Source organism: Lagopus muta, chromosome 2 (assembly GCF_023343835.1).
Source record: "Lagopus muta isolate bLagMut1 chromosome 2, bLagMut1 primary, whole genome shotgun sequence".
In the NCBI taxonomy this organism is placed as follows: domain Eukaryota; kingdom Metazoa; phylum Chordata; class Aves; order Galliformes; family Phasianidae; genus Lagopus; species Lagopus muta.
In genome coordinates this window covers 61,782,450-61,797,130 of record NC_064434.1, presented here as the reverse complement: position 1 = coordinate 61,797,130, position 14,681 = coordinate 61,782,450, and the positions used below count along the sequence as shown (strand labels likewise).

The 14,681-nt window shown below is 38.5% G+C and overlaps 1 protein-coding gene across 1 annotated transcript in view; it reads left to right on the top strand.

Moving 5' to 3' along the window:
* The window catches only part of MTHFD1L (methylenetetrahydrofolate dehydrogenase (NADP+ dependent) 1 like), a 140,368-nt gene that overhangs the window by 94,256 nt on the left and 31,431 nt on the right, over positions 1 to 14,681 (top strand). Inside the window, exon 26 of the mRNA XM_048936153.1 lies at positions 1,062 to 1,214. Coding sequence (XP_048792110.1) covers positions 1,062 to 1,214 — 153 coding nt within the window. The remainder of the gene's footprint in view (positions 1 to 1,061; positions 1,215 to 14,681) is intronic.

Below are 14,681 nucleotides of genomic sequence, written 5' to 3'. Positions count from 1 at the left end.
ATAGATCACTGTTCCTAAAACATAGGAGTGTTCTATTTTGAAACAGTGTAGAGAGGTGAATGTATTTCTGTAAACAGAATGACTTCTGGAAGTAAACATGGCTGGAGTCTTTCTGTTAGAAAATAGAAACTATGGATGATGTGTCATGGAAAAATTCCTTAGTATGCTTCAGCGACTTGGCCAGACAAGCAGAGTTTAGCCATCTTCTCTATAATGCAAATCTCCTGAGATTTAACTTCATTTTCTAGATGGAGAAGAAGCTTGCTTAGTCTACTTGGAGCAGAATAACCTATTTCTTTCTCTTTTCCCACTGAGATTCTCTAATCCGCTTTTAGTCTAAATGTTAGTAGTGTCAGGAAATACTTTCACAGTGTCATTAAAGAACTGCTGTCAGCAATGAGCTGCAGAGTGTAGTACTGCCTCTCCTGGCCCTGTGAATTGCATCCTTGTTTGTCAAGGCGTAAAGAGAAGAGTGGAATGTGCCATGCTCAAGGTTAATCAATAATCTTGGAGACAAACAGTGTTAGGGGAGCTCCCTGATGTTTTCTCCTGTTTTTCGGCTAACTATTACATTTTCGTAAGTAAAGTGGCTACCATCGCTTCACACACTTTGTGCTTTTAAAAAGCGAAGTAAAGTATCACAAGCTTTTTATTTTTACCCTTGAGAAGACTCCCTTAGAGGCTCTGGGGCTATGAATTCCTATTTCATCTAGGTATTTAATTAGGTCACTACATTCCAGAGAGAAGTGCTTGACCACTCTTTGAGAAAATAGCACACTCTAGCTATTCTATTGGCAACACTTTGCACCTAATTCTAGAGTGAGAATTCACATGAGAAGCTGGGTATAACTACAGGCAACTCTCTTTGGAGAGAACTTTGGGCCTGAACTGAGAGAGAATAACATAAAATGCAATATTCTGTCAATTTCTGAAATATTAGCTGTTAAGGAACTGAGGTTAGTTGTTGATACATGGATTTTAGGTTTTATAGAAATTTGATGACAAAGTGAAAATGTTTTCTGTGTTACTGTAATCTTTTATTTTCATTCCATTTTTGCTAGGGATTTGGAAAACTTCCCATATGCATGGCAAAAACTCACCTATCCCTCTCCCATCAACCAGAGAGGAAGGGTGTTCCCACTGATTTCATTTTACCGATTAGCGATGTGAGAGCCAGTATTGGAGCTGGGTTCATCTACCCGCTGGTAGGAACGGTGAGTATAGAGCATTCAACTTGATCACTCCTCTTCTTTTGATCTAGCTTGATATGGAAGTACTACTTTGTCACTAAAAAAAAAGTGTAGAACCAGATGAGTTATCATTTTTTAAATAATTATTTTATTCCTTGATGTTGTGTAGCTCTATGTTGATAGAAAAAGAGATTTAGGAAAGTATAATATATAAAAGCTCTGGCTACAGGATGTGAGAGAATTGTTGCTGTTTCTTATGTTTTTGAGTCTGAGATACTTAAGCACCCTCATCTTGAAAAAAGTACAATTGCATGACTGTTTCCTTTTGTTATTCAAATTGCAGCTTGTAAATAACAGTACTTATGTGATCTTGGGGCATTCTGTGATTCTGTGTTGGAAGGGGTGCATAAGGATCATTGAGTCAAGCCATGGCTCCACATGCGACCACCCAAAATCAAACCCTGTGTCTGAGAGCAATGACCAAACACTCCTTAAACTCTGGCACTTGGGACCGTGCCTACTGCACTGGGTAGCCTGTTCCATGCCCACTGTCCTATGGTGAAGACCCTTTCCCTAACCCAACCTGACCATCCCCTAGCACAGCTCCACGCTGTTCCCTCAGGCCCTATTGCTGTCACTATAGAGCAGAGCTCAGCACTGCCCTTCTGCTTCCCTCTGTGAGGAGCTGTAGCTGTCCCCTCAGCTCCTCTGCTCTGGACCAAACAAACTAGGGAACATCAGCCACTCCTCTTATGTCTACAACAGCCCTATAGACCCTTTGTAGTCTTTGTGCCTCTTCTTTGGATGCTCTCTAATAGCTTTATATCATTCTTACATTGTGGCACCCAAACCTGCACCCAAACCCACACCCAGTGCTTGAGATGAGGCCACACAGAGCAGAGGAGTGCAGCCACTTCCTTCAGCCAGTGGCAGTGCTGCGCCTGATGTACACCTGGTTACACTTGGCCCTTTTGGCTGCCAAAGCACTCCACTGGCATACGTTCAACCAGAACCCCCAAATCCCTTTTCATGGGGCTGCTCTCCAGTCCCTCATCCCTCAGTCTGTATACAGATCCAGGATTGCCCCAATCCCAGTGCAGAATCCAGCACTTGCTATTTTTAAATGTCATGTGGTTGGTGATTCCTGGCCCTCTAATTTTATCAGGGTATATCTGCAAGCCTTTCTACCCTCAAAGGAGTCAACAACTCCTCCTAATTCAGCGTCATCCACAAACTTACTTAGTATGTATTCAACTCCTGTGTCCAAATGATATGATATACATATTTGTATAATCATTGAAGAGAACTGGCCCTAAAACAGAGCCTTTCAGAACTCCACTGGTGACTGGCCACCAAACTGATGTAGTCCCATTTACAATTTGAGCCCAACCTGCCAGCCAGTTGATCACTCATTGTATTACGTATTTGTCTAATTGAATACTGGATGTTTTGTCCAGAAGGATACTTTGAGAGACAGTATAAGTTAGCTAAAATCCAAAAAATTATCAACTACTGGCTTCCCTTAGTCAACTAGATGGGGAGATTTTTCATAAGAGGAAGTTAAGAATATATTCTAAATATTAAATCCTTCATCTCTAACATAGTTAGATGAAAGGAATCGTGTCAGGAAAAAGTGTGACAAAAGAAAAATTGTGTTCCTATGGGATCTGATGAGCCCAAGACATTATGAACATGTCTGCTTGTTCTGTGTAACTAAGTTATAGTGGGAAGTGTATTGGTTTGTAACTGCAGAAATAACAACACCTTCTTTCTCCTTTTTAGGAGAATGAATGAATTCATTCAATGAATTACTAAAAAGAGGAAATTGTCATACTTTCTTCCTAATTATTCATTAAAAGTACAGGCTCAGATTAAGAAACTCTTAGTGTTTTGTTCCCTGACATGGCTTATCAAATAGCTGAGAAATTACTGCTGTGTTAGCTCATGCCTTTTGCTAACCATGCACATCTTCTTTCAAACAATAGTTGAACTGCATCTGACATCTCATAGCAGGAATTATTACTTATATGTAGCTGATTCATGTGATGGTGCTAGAGAAGGGATGCAAGAGCTATTGCATTTCCGGAAGAGAGTCCTCTCCCAATGTTATCTCATCTTCCCAGAGCATGGCCTTATTTCCTTGCCTAGCAGTACACTTAGCAAAGGCTGAAAGTTTCTAATCTATTGTTTTGAATTCCCTCTGAAACAATCAAGTGTTTGAAACAAGGAAGGAAGTACTTTCTGACCAGAAGAGTTCCTGGAGTTCAGGAAACTGTGTCACTTTAGCTCACTGGTCATAGGGATGTGCTTTCCTTCTGTGTGGCTACATGATGTACATCCACCAGAAGCACTGCACAGCTGTGTGTTTAAGTAGTGTATGACCAAACTCCAATTACTGGTAAGAGAATGCAATTTGTCAGAAGTTCTTGTATCTTCTTCATGGCCTGGGTTCAAATTTGCACTGGAAATTGTGTGTCATAAAGTTGTGAGGAGTGTATGTGAAGAATGGGCAGCAACTGCTTGAAATCCATAAGGGAGCTATTCTGTAGGATGTCAGAGTGAAATGTTCTTGGGCTGAACTTTCTGAATGAGTCACGTTGCCCTCCTCAACATAAACTAGCTGCAGTTCAGCCTCATAAATCCACTGGAATTGTCCATAAGACACCACTATAGACAAAATAATTTTAAGTGATGCCTCTTGTTTTTAATTCGTCACCCAGAACCAAAACTATGGTTCTTAAGAAAAACACTGTAGATAGATAGATAAATAGATACAGAATTTCCTACTTGAGGGGATTTTTAATAATGTGTTCTAGTTAGTTACTTTGAATTCAGTGGAACATAGAATAGCCATGTAACTTTTCCTGCAGCAGGAATGGAGAAGGTAATATACTTTTAGTGTTTTGTATTTTAGGAGAGTTTATAGAGCAAGATAATGTATAAAGATCTAAATATGCACTAATCGTTCATTGTTTGGAAAATATTGTTAATGGTCAAGAATGTGGAACAGAACATTTCTTGAAACTATTAGACTTGCTACAAATCTGAATGTATGAACAAGTCTGAATGTGTTCCTAGCACTTTTATGGTACAATTCTTTCTGTAGAATTAACTGAAGGGCAAGAGATCCACTAATTAAATGTCAAACTCCATTCTCAAAGTGTATTATTTACTGGACAAACTTATCTCACTCTAACTTGGCAGAACTTACCAGTGGTAAAGAAGGTTAGAATTCTGCTTTGTTTTAACTGGGAAGAGCATTACAAATGGAAGAGAGAAGTACTGCTGAATGATTAGAAGCTATCTGCAGTAACTAGCATTTGTAGTTTAGCCTTGTTGTTAGTACACATACATTTATGTATGTATCTCAGCACTATTAGACCTATATATATATTTAAAACTAAATAATGTGTTATCTTCATATTCTCTATGTAATATTTGTTTTGAGTAATACTTGGCTGTGGTTCCCTTCCAGCATAGTTGTCTTTCCAGGAAAAGTGAGCTGAGCCTTATCAGAGGAAATCAGCAGTGAAACAAGAGGTTCATGTAATTAACACTGGCAGAGCTTTTCTCTGAGTTCTCTGTGACCCTGACCCAGAGGGCTACAACACTCTCACAGGTGGACTGTTGACATCATTGCTTGGCTCAACAGAGTGATGGCAGGAAGGCTGCTGGAGTATATGTAGGAAACAAGTGAGGTCATTCACTAGCAATGCTTGGGTGGAGTATTACTAGATTTTAGTAGTATGCGTGTTTCTCCCCACCCCCACCCAAAAAGCTATTGCACTTTGGTGCTTTCTCACACTGAGCTGTATTTCCGTTGTTCTCTTCCATGTGATGTGCTAGACATTAAGCTCGTCTTAGAAGAAAAGCTTCCCTTCTGTCCTGCTAAAATATTACCTGAATATTCCAAAGGGAAAGAAACATCTGAAAGTAAATCTGTTTTGAAACTTTGGGAAGGAAGATACTGTTTCCTGCTAAATTTGTTTCTTCTTTCATAGTGGTTAATAGCTTCACAGTGCCAAATAGCTATTTGAAAATATACTAGCAGCTCATAGGTTTTGCATACTGGTTTTGAGATAACTGCAACAAGTGTGGGAAAAAAATGTAACTTTATAGCTTTTTTGTTTTGTTTTGTTTTCAATTAAACTCAGGAGTGAAATTGTGCAGTTCTCAACTGAAAAACCCTTAGAAAAGCCTATCTGCTCTCCTATTAGATTATATAGTATTTATTATGGTAGGTGTAATTCCTTCTGAAGAGGAGGAAGAAAGGCTTTCTGGATTTCACTGCACACAACATTCTAAAGGTGGGCATACATGGAAATGCTGTATGATGCTGCATTCATAGGAAATCTGATAGATTATTCAAGGTATAATTGATGGGATAGGAGGTCAGAACACAGTTAAGATAATTGGCAAGAGGATGAGGTGAGAACAGTCAACTTTAGTTCAGTGTGTTTAAAACCCAGGGGCTAAGAAATGGGTGGTGTAGCACCAGCAAATCATCCATGTTCCTTGGCAGATTGCATGATGTGGCTGTATTGGGTTGGCCAGAGAGAGTTGCTGTAGATGAGGCAAAACTAGGCCCAAGTGAATGGTTCAGCTGAAAGGACAAGGTAAAGTCTGTAGACTGTCATAAAAAGGGCTACATGGGAACATCCCAGGTGTGTGGACCAAGATATAGTTAAGAGTCAAGGATGATTGTGTCCCTTTGTGGTGAGAAGATGAAAATAGAAAATTGGGGAGAGGATTGGAATTGTGGGTTTGGCTAGAAAGAGAAAGAAGTTGAATTGAGAGTTGTACCATTGGGAGGAGATATCTGGGGAATTATTTGAAGATACATCCAGGATATGCATGGAGAACTGGGAGAGGGCACTGAAGTCACAATAGTAAGAAAGACTTGAAAATGTTCCAAAATTGTTAGCTGAAACAATGGCATGATCTAAGATCTGTCCAGGAAGAAGTTGTGGGAGTAATTGATGGGTGTAAGAGAGAGCAGAACATGCTTTACCTATGACTTGGGATTTATACTTTTTTTTTTAATGGGAGAAGAAAAGAGTGGCTTGAAAAATATATCATCCTCTCCATGTCTTTTGAATGGCACGGCACTTAAATTCCAGGTAATTCAAATCTCTCTTGATTGTGCTTTGTGTTTGGCAGTAAGCACTATTTAACCTACATTATAATGCAGTACAATGTATTACCTTTTCTGGATGAAAGAGCAGGTCCCATTGCAGGTCCTACTGGCAAAATTCATTGTGTCTTGATTACAGCTTCCTTCACACTAGCCTTAGATTTCTCAAGGGACAGCATTTGTAAAGTTAGCAGAACTGGTTTTGCTTTGTTTTCAATTGAGTAGAAAAAAGAAGTAGTGAGATGCATTATTTCAGCAAACTGAGTGGTTGGAGGAAGGCTTGCTGTTTTGGGATGGGATGAAACCATTAAGCAATGTATCACAGAATAAAATACGTGCATTGTTTGGCAAGCTGCTTAACGTTTAGAGTAGATCAGATTTTTCTCAGTATAACCTAATTTACAAACAATTTCAGTATGGCAAATGTAAAAGTAGTTTTCTATATTCAGTATCTGTATACGTTTTCCAGTCTTACATTATTTTAAGCAATGTCTGAGAATAATTTTACTATGCAAATATTTAGACTTGGCTGTAGACACTTGAAAATTAGCCTTTTAATAACAAAGGTGAGCTATATGTATTCCTTGTATCAGTGACATTTCCTACGTTCTCTTTTCCAGAGTTATTTTTATTAAATACATCCCTGCAATTATGTGTTCAGGCTTTTAGACTTAAGTAATAAACATGTGTTTCTGTGAACCTAAACTCATTCGTCTGAACAGGCATCTTAAAAGAAACACTTATTTGCATGCACAAAAAATGACTTTCACTTTTCACATTTCAGTCAGTAAGTGATACCCTGAATTCAGAAGACCTGACATTGAATTTTTTTTTCTCCACAGCCTCACATCTCTTATGTTATAATTTTACCTAGTTGGCTTTGCATGTGAAAGGCTCTGCTGTGCTGTTCAGTGAAAGGTATGGCAGGTCAAAGCTGCTGAACAGACATTTGTTAAACTGATGTGTGTAGATCTGAAGCATTGTAGCAGTTGTTTTCAGTTAAGATTAGCTGAATTGACACATCAGCGGTATGGATTACTTGATCAAGGGAAGTGCCTGGCTAGTGTGGACAAGTTTAAGTGAAGCTGGAGCAAAGACTACTCATTATACTCTGAAACAGTTTTCTTCAGTGTGGTTGTTAATGTCTTGCCCTCATTGGACTTGTGAAGTAGTATGTAATGAACTCAGTGCAGCTGTCTTATGGCTGTAGATAGCATTAGTGTAGGCAAATAAAATTAGAATCACCTGTACCATGCCTGCAGCTGAAGGGGCATTTCTTTTAAAACATACTTTATTCAAGGCCACCAGAGACTGGGAATCATCAAGATCTTTCTGTTTGTTCTAGTAAGACCTAACTATGAGCATGGTCATTTTTTCTGTCTCTTTCATTCCCTTTTCTCTTTTACAGTCTATGACCCCAAGAGAGGATGAACAAAACTTCATCATTTAAGAAAGGAAAAAAAAAACTGTGAATGAGGCACCATATGGAGATAAAGCTGCCTTGATTGTTGTACCTTAGCTTATTTGATGGGGCTTGCTATTAGTTGTACTTCCCTGTTGACACTGGGAAGTGCAATTTGGATAGAAAGTGGCAGAAACTTTAGACCACTGCCCTTCAATTTTGCACATGACTTCACAGGTGAAATAGGAATGTAGTGTTGTAAAACTAGACTTAAGGGAGTTTGAGTGTTTTGTTTGAGCCTTACTGGTTGTTCACCATGGCAGAGCAGAAAGCAGGTGACCAAACCACACAGCTCATGGCAGCTTTTCCATGATGCTGCAGTCCTGCCTGCCCACCCTGACTGTTCAATTAATCAACCTTACACGCATCCATTTAGATGCATTATGCTTATACATTCAGACCAAATGTGGGGAGCTCGAAAACGAGTTTATGGAACATCTTGGAACAGCAGCATTAAGGGTTAATATTCTAATTATGCTTCCTATGAAGAAGAAGTAATATTGGAGCATTGGAGAGGGCAACCAGATATATGCTTCTCCCATTCATTATATTTTCAAGCTTGAAGTGGCTAGTGCTGCCCGACTTGGGGTCACTGAGTCCTTAGGGCTGGTGACTGCTGCTCAGTGTCCCTGTTGCCTGTCTTTGTTCAACTTGGTAGCAGAAGCAATACTTTGTCACTTCCAGCTTACTGCTGTTCCTCCATATCAGGATGAAGTGAAATGATGTTTCATACTCCCTATTTTAGGTTTTTTTGGCCTGATAGTTTTCTTCAGTTGAATAAATACATTTCTGAAAAGATGCCTCATGGTTAAGGTTAGAAAACTTAAGATTCAGCCATTCACAAGGGAAACAATAGTCACCTTTTTAAACTTCTTTGCATACATGCACTTTTCTCAGAGGCCGTCTTATGCTCACTTAAAGAAAGAACACATTAGCCCATTAGCATTCTTCCAGATACATTCTTCAAATAGTAATTTGTAGATGTAGAAAGTATTGATTCTGTGGTAAGTAAGTAGCAAAAAAAAACTTTAAAGCTTCAGTTAAATAACTGAAATTCTTCCAAACTGCTCAGTAAGACAAATTATTGAGCAGATGTAGATAGATGTGTATTTGAGTTTGGCAACTTACTGTTATTGCAACTCTGAAAGTGATTTAAGACTAATAACAGGAACCTTGCTGGAGGCTGCAAGTCTGTGGCTGAACAGTTTTATTGAGTTCTGGATAAATAAGGTGAAAGATGGTTTGAACTTAATAATACTACCAGCAACTTGCTTTCTTTCATTACGTTGTGAAATATAGGATGAAGAGTGCACTAATTAACAATAAAGAGGACTGAATATTTGTGCCTACTGGTCAAGGGATTATCCTTGTTAAAACAGGAAATGGTATCTGATTTCCTGTTTTAAACTATTTTATTCATAAACTTTACATGAAAAAGTGAGGTTAAAAATAGGTTATGCTTTTACATAGGAGGATATAAATTTATTACTAGCTAAAAATAGCTTTTATGGGGAAAGAAGAGAATTTTCTGAATTCTTTTGTTTTCAAATAAATTTATCCTGCACATGCTTCACAAAAATAGCATTTATTGGGAAATCAGAAATGAAGCTTCTCTAATATATTACTTTGTGACACAGGCTTTATAGAAGTTATAGTGTTCAACATTTTTATTAAATCACTTCATGTTAACAGTTTGCAAGACAAGGAAAATTTTGACAGAGATTTTAAAATAGGAAGTTCAGTGAAGCAAACACCTAAGGTCCCTTGACAAATCAGTGAATAAAATTCACTGTTTTACTGGCCTGCAAAATTGTGAGATGCTTACATCTACAAATATGAAGGACCAGTCTGGTGCATTTCCATCAGAACAGACTGACCTGTGTTCTGTGGACAACACTGAAAAAAATTTATGTGCTGTTACTCCATACATCCACCCAGAAGTAGCATTTCCTGATGAGTTCCTCATGTATCCTCATGTGAAAAATGGAAGGACAAATGTTGGCATGCTGTATTTCACCTTTGATAAGCGATGATGGCTTTGCTTTGAAAAGACTAATCTTTCTTTGCTTCCTGAAGCTGTGAAATGTCATGAATGAAGCATTATGTTTTAACTGTAAATGAGGATAAGATTGCATGAAACCACCTTGATACTGGGCTTGAAGCTTATAGAACAAGAGTTGTTTACCAGGCAGAGAAGTCCATTAAAACAAGTATTCCTGGCATGTTACAGCTGTGACCCAAGGGCTTCTGTAGATGCAGCATTCTTACTATTTGGAGAAACTACTTGATGCTGCTCTGTAATGGTCATCTGTCTTTTCCTGTCTACATTTCTTAGCTTGGATGACACGTTGGTGAACATCACTTGCCAAGAAGTTGTTTTGTTGTGTGGTTGTTTTTTTTCTGAACAGAAGGAAAGAAATAAGGCTCATATTCTTGTGCACCTGAGAAAATTCCCCAGCAGAAATAATACTTTAGTAGTTGTCACCATTTCCTGTATCTGACAGTAAAACCTGATATAAACACTCTGTCAGCTGGTCCAGAATGGTGACTTTCCTCTCTTGCACTTTTTTCTCCATGGTGTAAACACGTTTCCCCTTCTTTTCTCCCTATTGTTTTCTCCTCACATTTTCGGAGGTAAGATTATATTCAGTTTCACATCAAGATTAAGCCTCTCTGATACAGTGCCTACTCCATATAGCTAAGGGAAAATTCCCTTCTCTGCTTCGTTCTCTTTTACAATGAAAAAGCAAGGAATGGTATTTCTTGGCCTGAAGATGTAAGAAACAGAGCTTTTCATGAGCCTGTGAAGAAGAAATATGATTGGATCTGAGCTAATGATTAGAAAGATAAGGCAAGAAATAACCTAGTCTCTCCTCACTGTTCAGTTACTGCATTACATAAAAAAATGTATCAGTATGAAATAACTCAAGCGAAACGTCTTGAGTACTGTTTGTAGTGCACAGTGCACTATATTTTTGTCACAGAGGAAACATTATTTAGTTTTCATAACTCAACAACAGGTATAGGAACCTCAGCATGGAAAGGATCAGGCTGACACAGAACCAAAGCCATATTTTCATAGAATCACTGGGTCATTTAAGGTTGTAAAAGAACCATAGGGTCATCAAGTCCATCCATCACCTAAATTACTAGACCAGGTCCCTGGGTCTCTTAAATACCATGTCTCTTAAATACAAATATTTCTTTGTTGCTGTGTGGGGGCTGTGTCCCTGGAGAGATGTAAGGCCCAAGGGCATGTAAGAAAGACCTGTCCTTTCACGGTGACTGAAGGACTGTGGTGTGCTGGATGGTGGGGCATTCTGTGATGGCCACAGGAAATGAGAATGGGAAACAGCACAAGATGTTCAGGTGTTCGTTTCTATAGGAAAACTGAAGTCTTTTGGAAAATTTTATTCTCATCTCTCTGTAACTATTAAGTGCACTAGAATTCCATATTTGCTGCACCAGTGTTTGATTCTTTATGCTTTAATGCCTGGAAGCTGGATGTTTGGTTTTTGCTTGAAGTCGTGTAAAAAAGCTTAATATAAATGCAGACATGCTCTTTAACTGGTTTCACGTTTTTAATTTATATATCTATTTTTTTTTCGGTAATGTCAAAATTTGGGGGTACTTGTAGGCTAAATGGTTTCTCTTCAGGGACTCAACATTCTGTGAAGATAAAATATCTTATAATTTATATATCCTATAACTGTGTGATATTTTAGGCTGTATTGCCTGACCACAGCATTTTTCTTTGATAACCGTGTTTCTTTAGACAGCATAATGAACTAGACTTCAGGCTTAATAAGAAAAGGTAATGACATGAAGAACTTCAGAATGAGCCAGTCAATCATACATAGGAATGTTGCAGCTGGGAAGAAAATGTTTTAAAAATGCTAGGGATCTACATGTGTTGTCCTGCTTAAAGCTTAGCAATGCTCAGAAGATCTGAGGCTAACCTTAGAGGACCCAGTTTCGGGAAAATTAGTGAGAAGTAGGTAATCAGGCCATGGTTTCCTTTTCTGCACAGCTGCCCTTAATTTATCGAAAGCTATTCTTCATATTAACAGACTTAATTTTTGGAGAACATGCAGCTTTATCAGAGATTATACAAAAATGATAGGGTCTAAAGCAGCTGATTCTTGTTTCAACAGATATGCAAAATAACATAAATATGCTCAGTTTCAATCACTATTTATTGACCAACACATCAACTATTAAATATACACAGACTTGTGATAGTTACAAAGATAGAATTTATGTCCATTTTCAGATTTTTTTTTTATAATTCTGATTTTATAATTTAAAGTGGTCTACAAAGGAGCAGTGAGTCTCTGTCAATCAGAAAGAAACTCTGATGCATGTGAGGGGAATGTATTTAGCAAGGCACCTAGCATGCTGGCACCCTGTAATACTGGATATTAGGTTTACTTTGAGATAGCCTCTTGGTTGTAATCAAGTGTACCATGAATGAGAGCAGCAGAGGAATGCAGGTAACGTGTTTGCCATTTAGTAAATCATCTGTAAACTCTAATGCTGAGGCAATCTGGTTTTGTTCCTGGCTCACTTAATAAAACAAATCACTAGAAGACAGAAGAATTGTGACAGTTTGTCACCTGTAGAAACCTGTCGTACTTTTTTCTAGTATTTTTAAAGCCTTACTTAGATAAGTAAAATCTCCTACCATCATTTTACTCTTCATTAATCTTCCCACAAACCCACATGAAATTTAAGACCATGCAAAGTTCCTTCTTGGCTCCTTGTTTTCAGCCCACTGCCAGTGCCAGGTTGCTTCTGGAGAGCTGTGCCCAGGGAAGTCTGTGCTGTGCTCACATTAAAACCTCTAATGTACTTTGCAGAAGTACTGATTTGACCCTTAGTTGTCTTAATTAGACTTCTTGAGAAACACTGAGAAGACTGTGTAAGAAAATAGTCTTTCCTGCTTTTTATGGCATATCATGTGCATCACAGTGTGGCAAATGCACTCACACTGAAAAGGTGGTAGTAGTAAACATCCCCTAGGTGGTTTTGCTGGGTTGTGGTTCCTCTGTACCATTTGCAATACTTGTCTCTTGCTACTCAGAAGTTACTGCATTTGCACCGCTGTCCAAAACTTCCAGTGCTCAGTGATGAAGTGTTAATCTGGGTTTTTGTCAAGGAAGCTGTACAACACATGAATCTGGAGCTGTGACTTTTACCTCTCTCTGATCCAGAAAATAAGTTGAAATACAGAGGCCTATGGTTACTATGTTGGAAAAAAATGCTAGTGGAGTTGGGTATCTTGCATTTACATGTTTATGAGTCTGGTGTTTCCCTGGTCACAGCGGAGTTCCCTTGTGAGCAGCCCTGGGCTTTGTACAGCAGGTGCTTACTCCAAAGGGTGTCCCACAGTATTTCCTCACCACACAGCTCATGCTTTTGGCTCAGGTCCAGTTTCTGTTTTCAGAAGTGTTGCTGCCTTGCAGAACAAGTGCCTGTTGAGAGCAGTGCTTTCACACTGCTGCTGCTCTTCTCTCTTCTTACAGCTTTGTAACTGTCCACATAAATCCAGCTCTGTGATAGGGTGTTTAAGGCTCTTGTATGTGCTGTGTAAGTGATGCAGAGGAAACGTATATGCTGTTCAGTTCAGTTCCTACTCAGCTTTGCCACTAACCACCATTTTGAATGGGATCTCTTTCTTAATGAAATTGCTGAAGAATATATATTTATGCTTAAAGAACAGCTTTTTGCTCATCATTTTGAAAGTTTGACTTAATTTGTAATGTTATTACTGGGAGCGGAGTGCAGTGAATGGAGCTGCCATCATTTGATGTAAGAATTTCCTTGCAAGTACAGGGAGATGTGAATTGCAGGAATGAATTTGTTACTAGAAGGATACTTTTAGTAGAATCATCAGGTGTTCGTGGTAAATGTCACTAAAACTGAAAAAGGCATATTTCTACTGTTGTATTAAAAAAATTTTTAAAAAAAGAAGCCAACATAATTCTGTTGCTTATCTCCTGTTAAAATGTATGTGTTTATTTAACTATTGCTTTAAGCCATGTGTTGTTTGCCTTAGTTGCATTCAATTACATTGCACGATACAACAAATTGTTATAATCCCATAGATGACCATCGGCTCTTCATGTTAGCGGAGAAAAGTTTTTCACTTTTTTTCTTTTTTCCTTTTTTTTTTTTTTTTTCCCCCTTGGAACTGTTTTGGCTGCTGGAGACAGTCTTAATGTTGATACATTTCATGTAAAGAATGTAATGTGTTCAGCTTTAGAAGCAGAAAAGCTGGCAAAGGGCAGAAAAAATCCTATCATGCTCACACAGAAATCAGCGAATGCTTTCCTTTCTCTTAAGTGGAAACAGTTTTGCTTTTTCACTCAGGATATACACAAGAATAACTTGCAATGTAGGGGTGTCTTATTTATTTAAAGGTGTTGGAGGAAATATAGCAACGTTGGCACCATAAAACCTCACATTTTATGGACAGAAAATGGAAAACCAGATTATGGCATGTATTAAAAATAGAATGTGTAACTTACAACTTTGGGGATCCAGCCAAAAGGAAGTAGTATATTAAAAAAAAAATAGTAATAAAAGTAGAAAAACTTGTATGTACTCTTATGGGGATCTCTTCTGGACTGACAAGAGATGCATCCAAGTGCAATGCTTTTCTTTGTGGTCAAAATGAGCAAGCCAGTAGATTGTCCTGTGGTCACTAAAAGTCTGTAGGTGTCCCCCTGTGCCTACAGTGTCTGTACACAACTGCAGGATTACTCTTACCCTAAAAGCGTGTGTGCAGTTACCCCCTTTCCTGTGCCTGTGCACTCTTACAGAAGAGGTTTGCTGGCCTCAACTCTGTGTCGCTCAAAGCCATGCTTTATTTCCAGGCTATGAAGTGTTACAT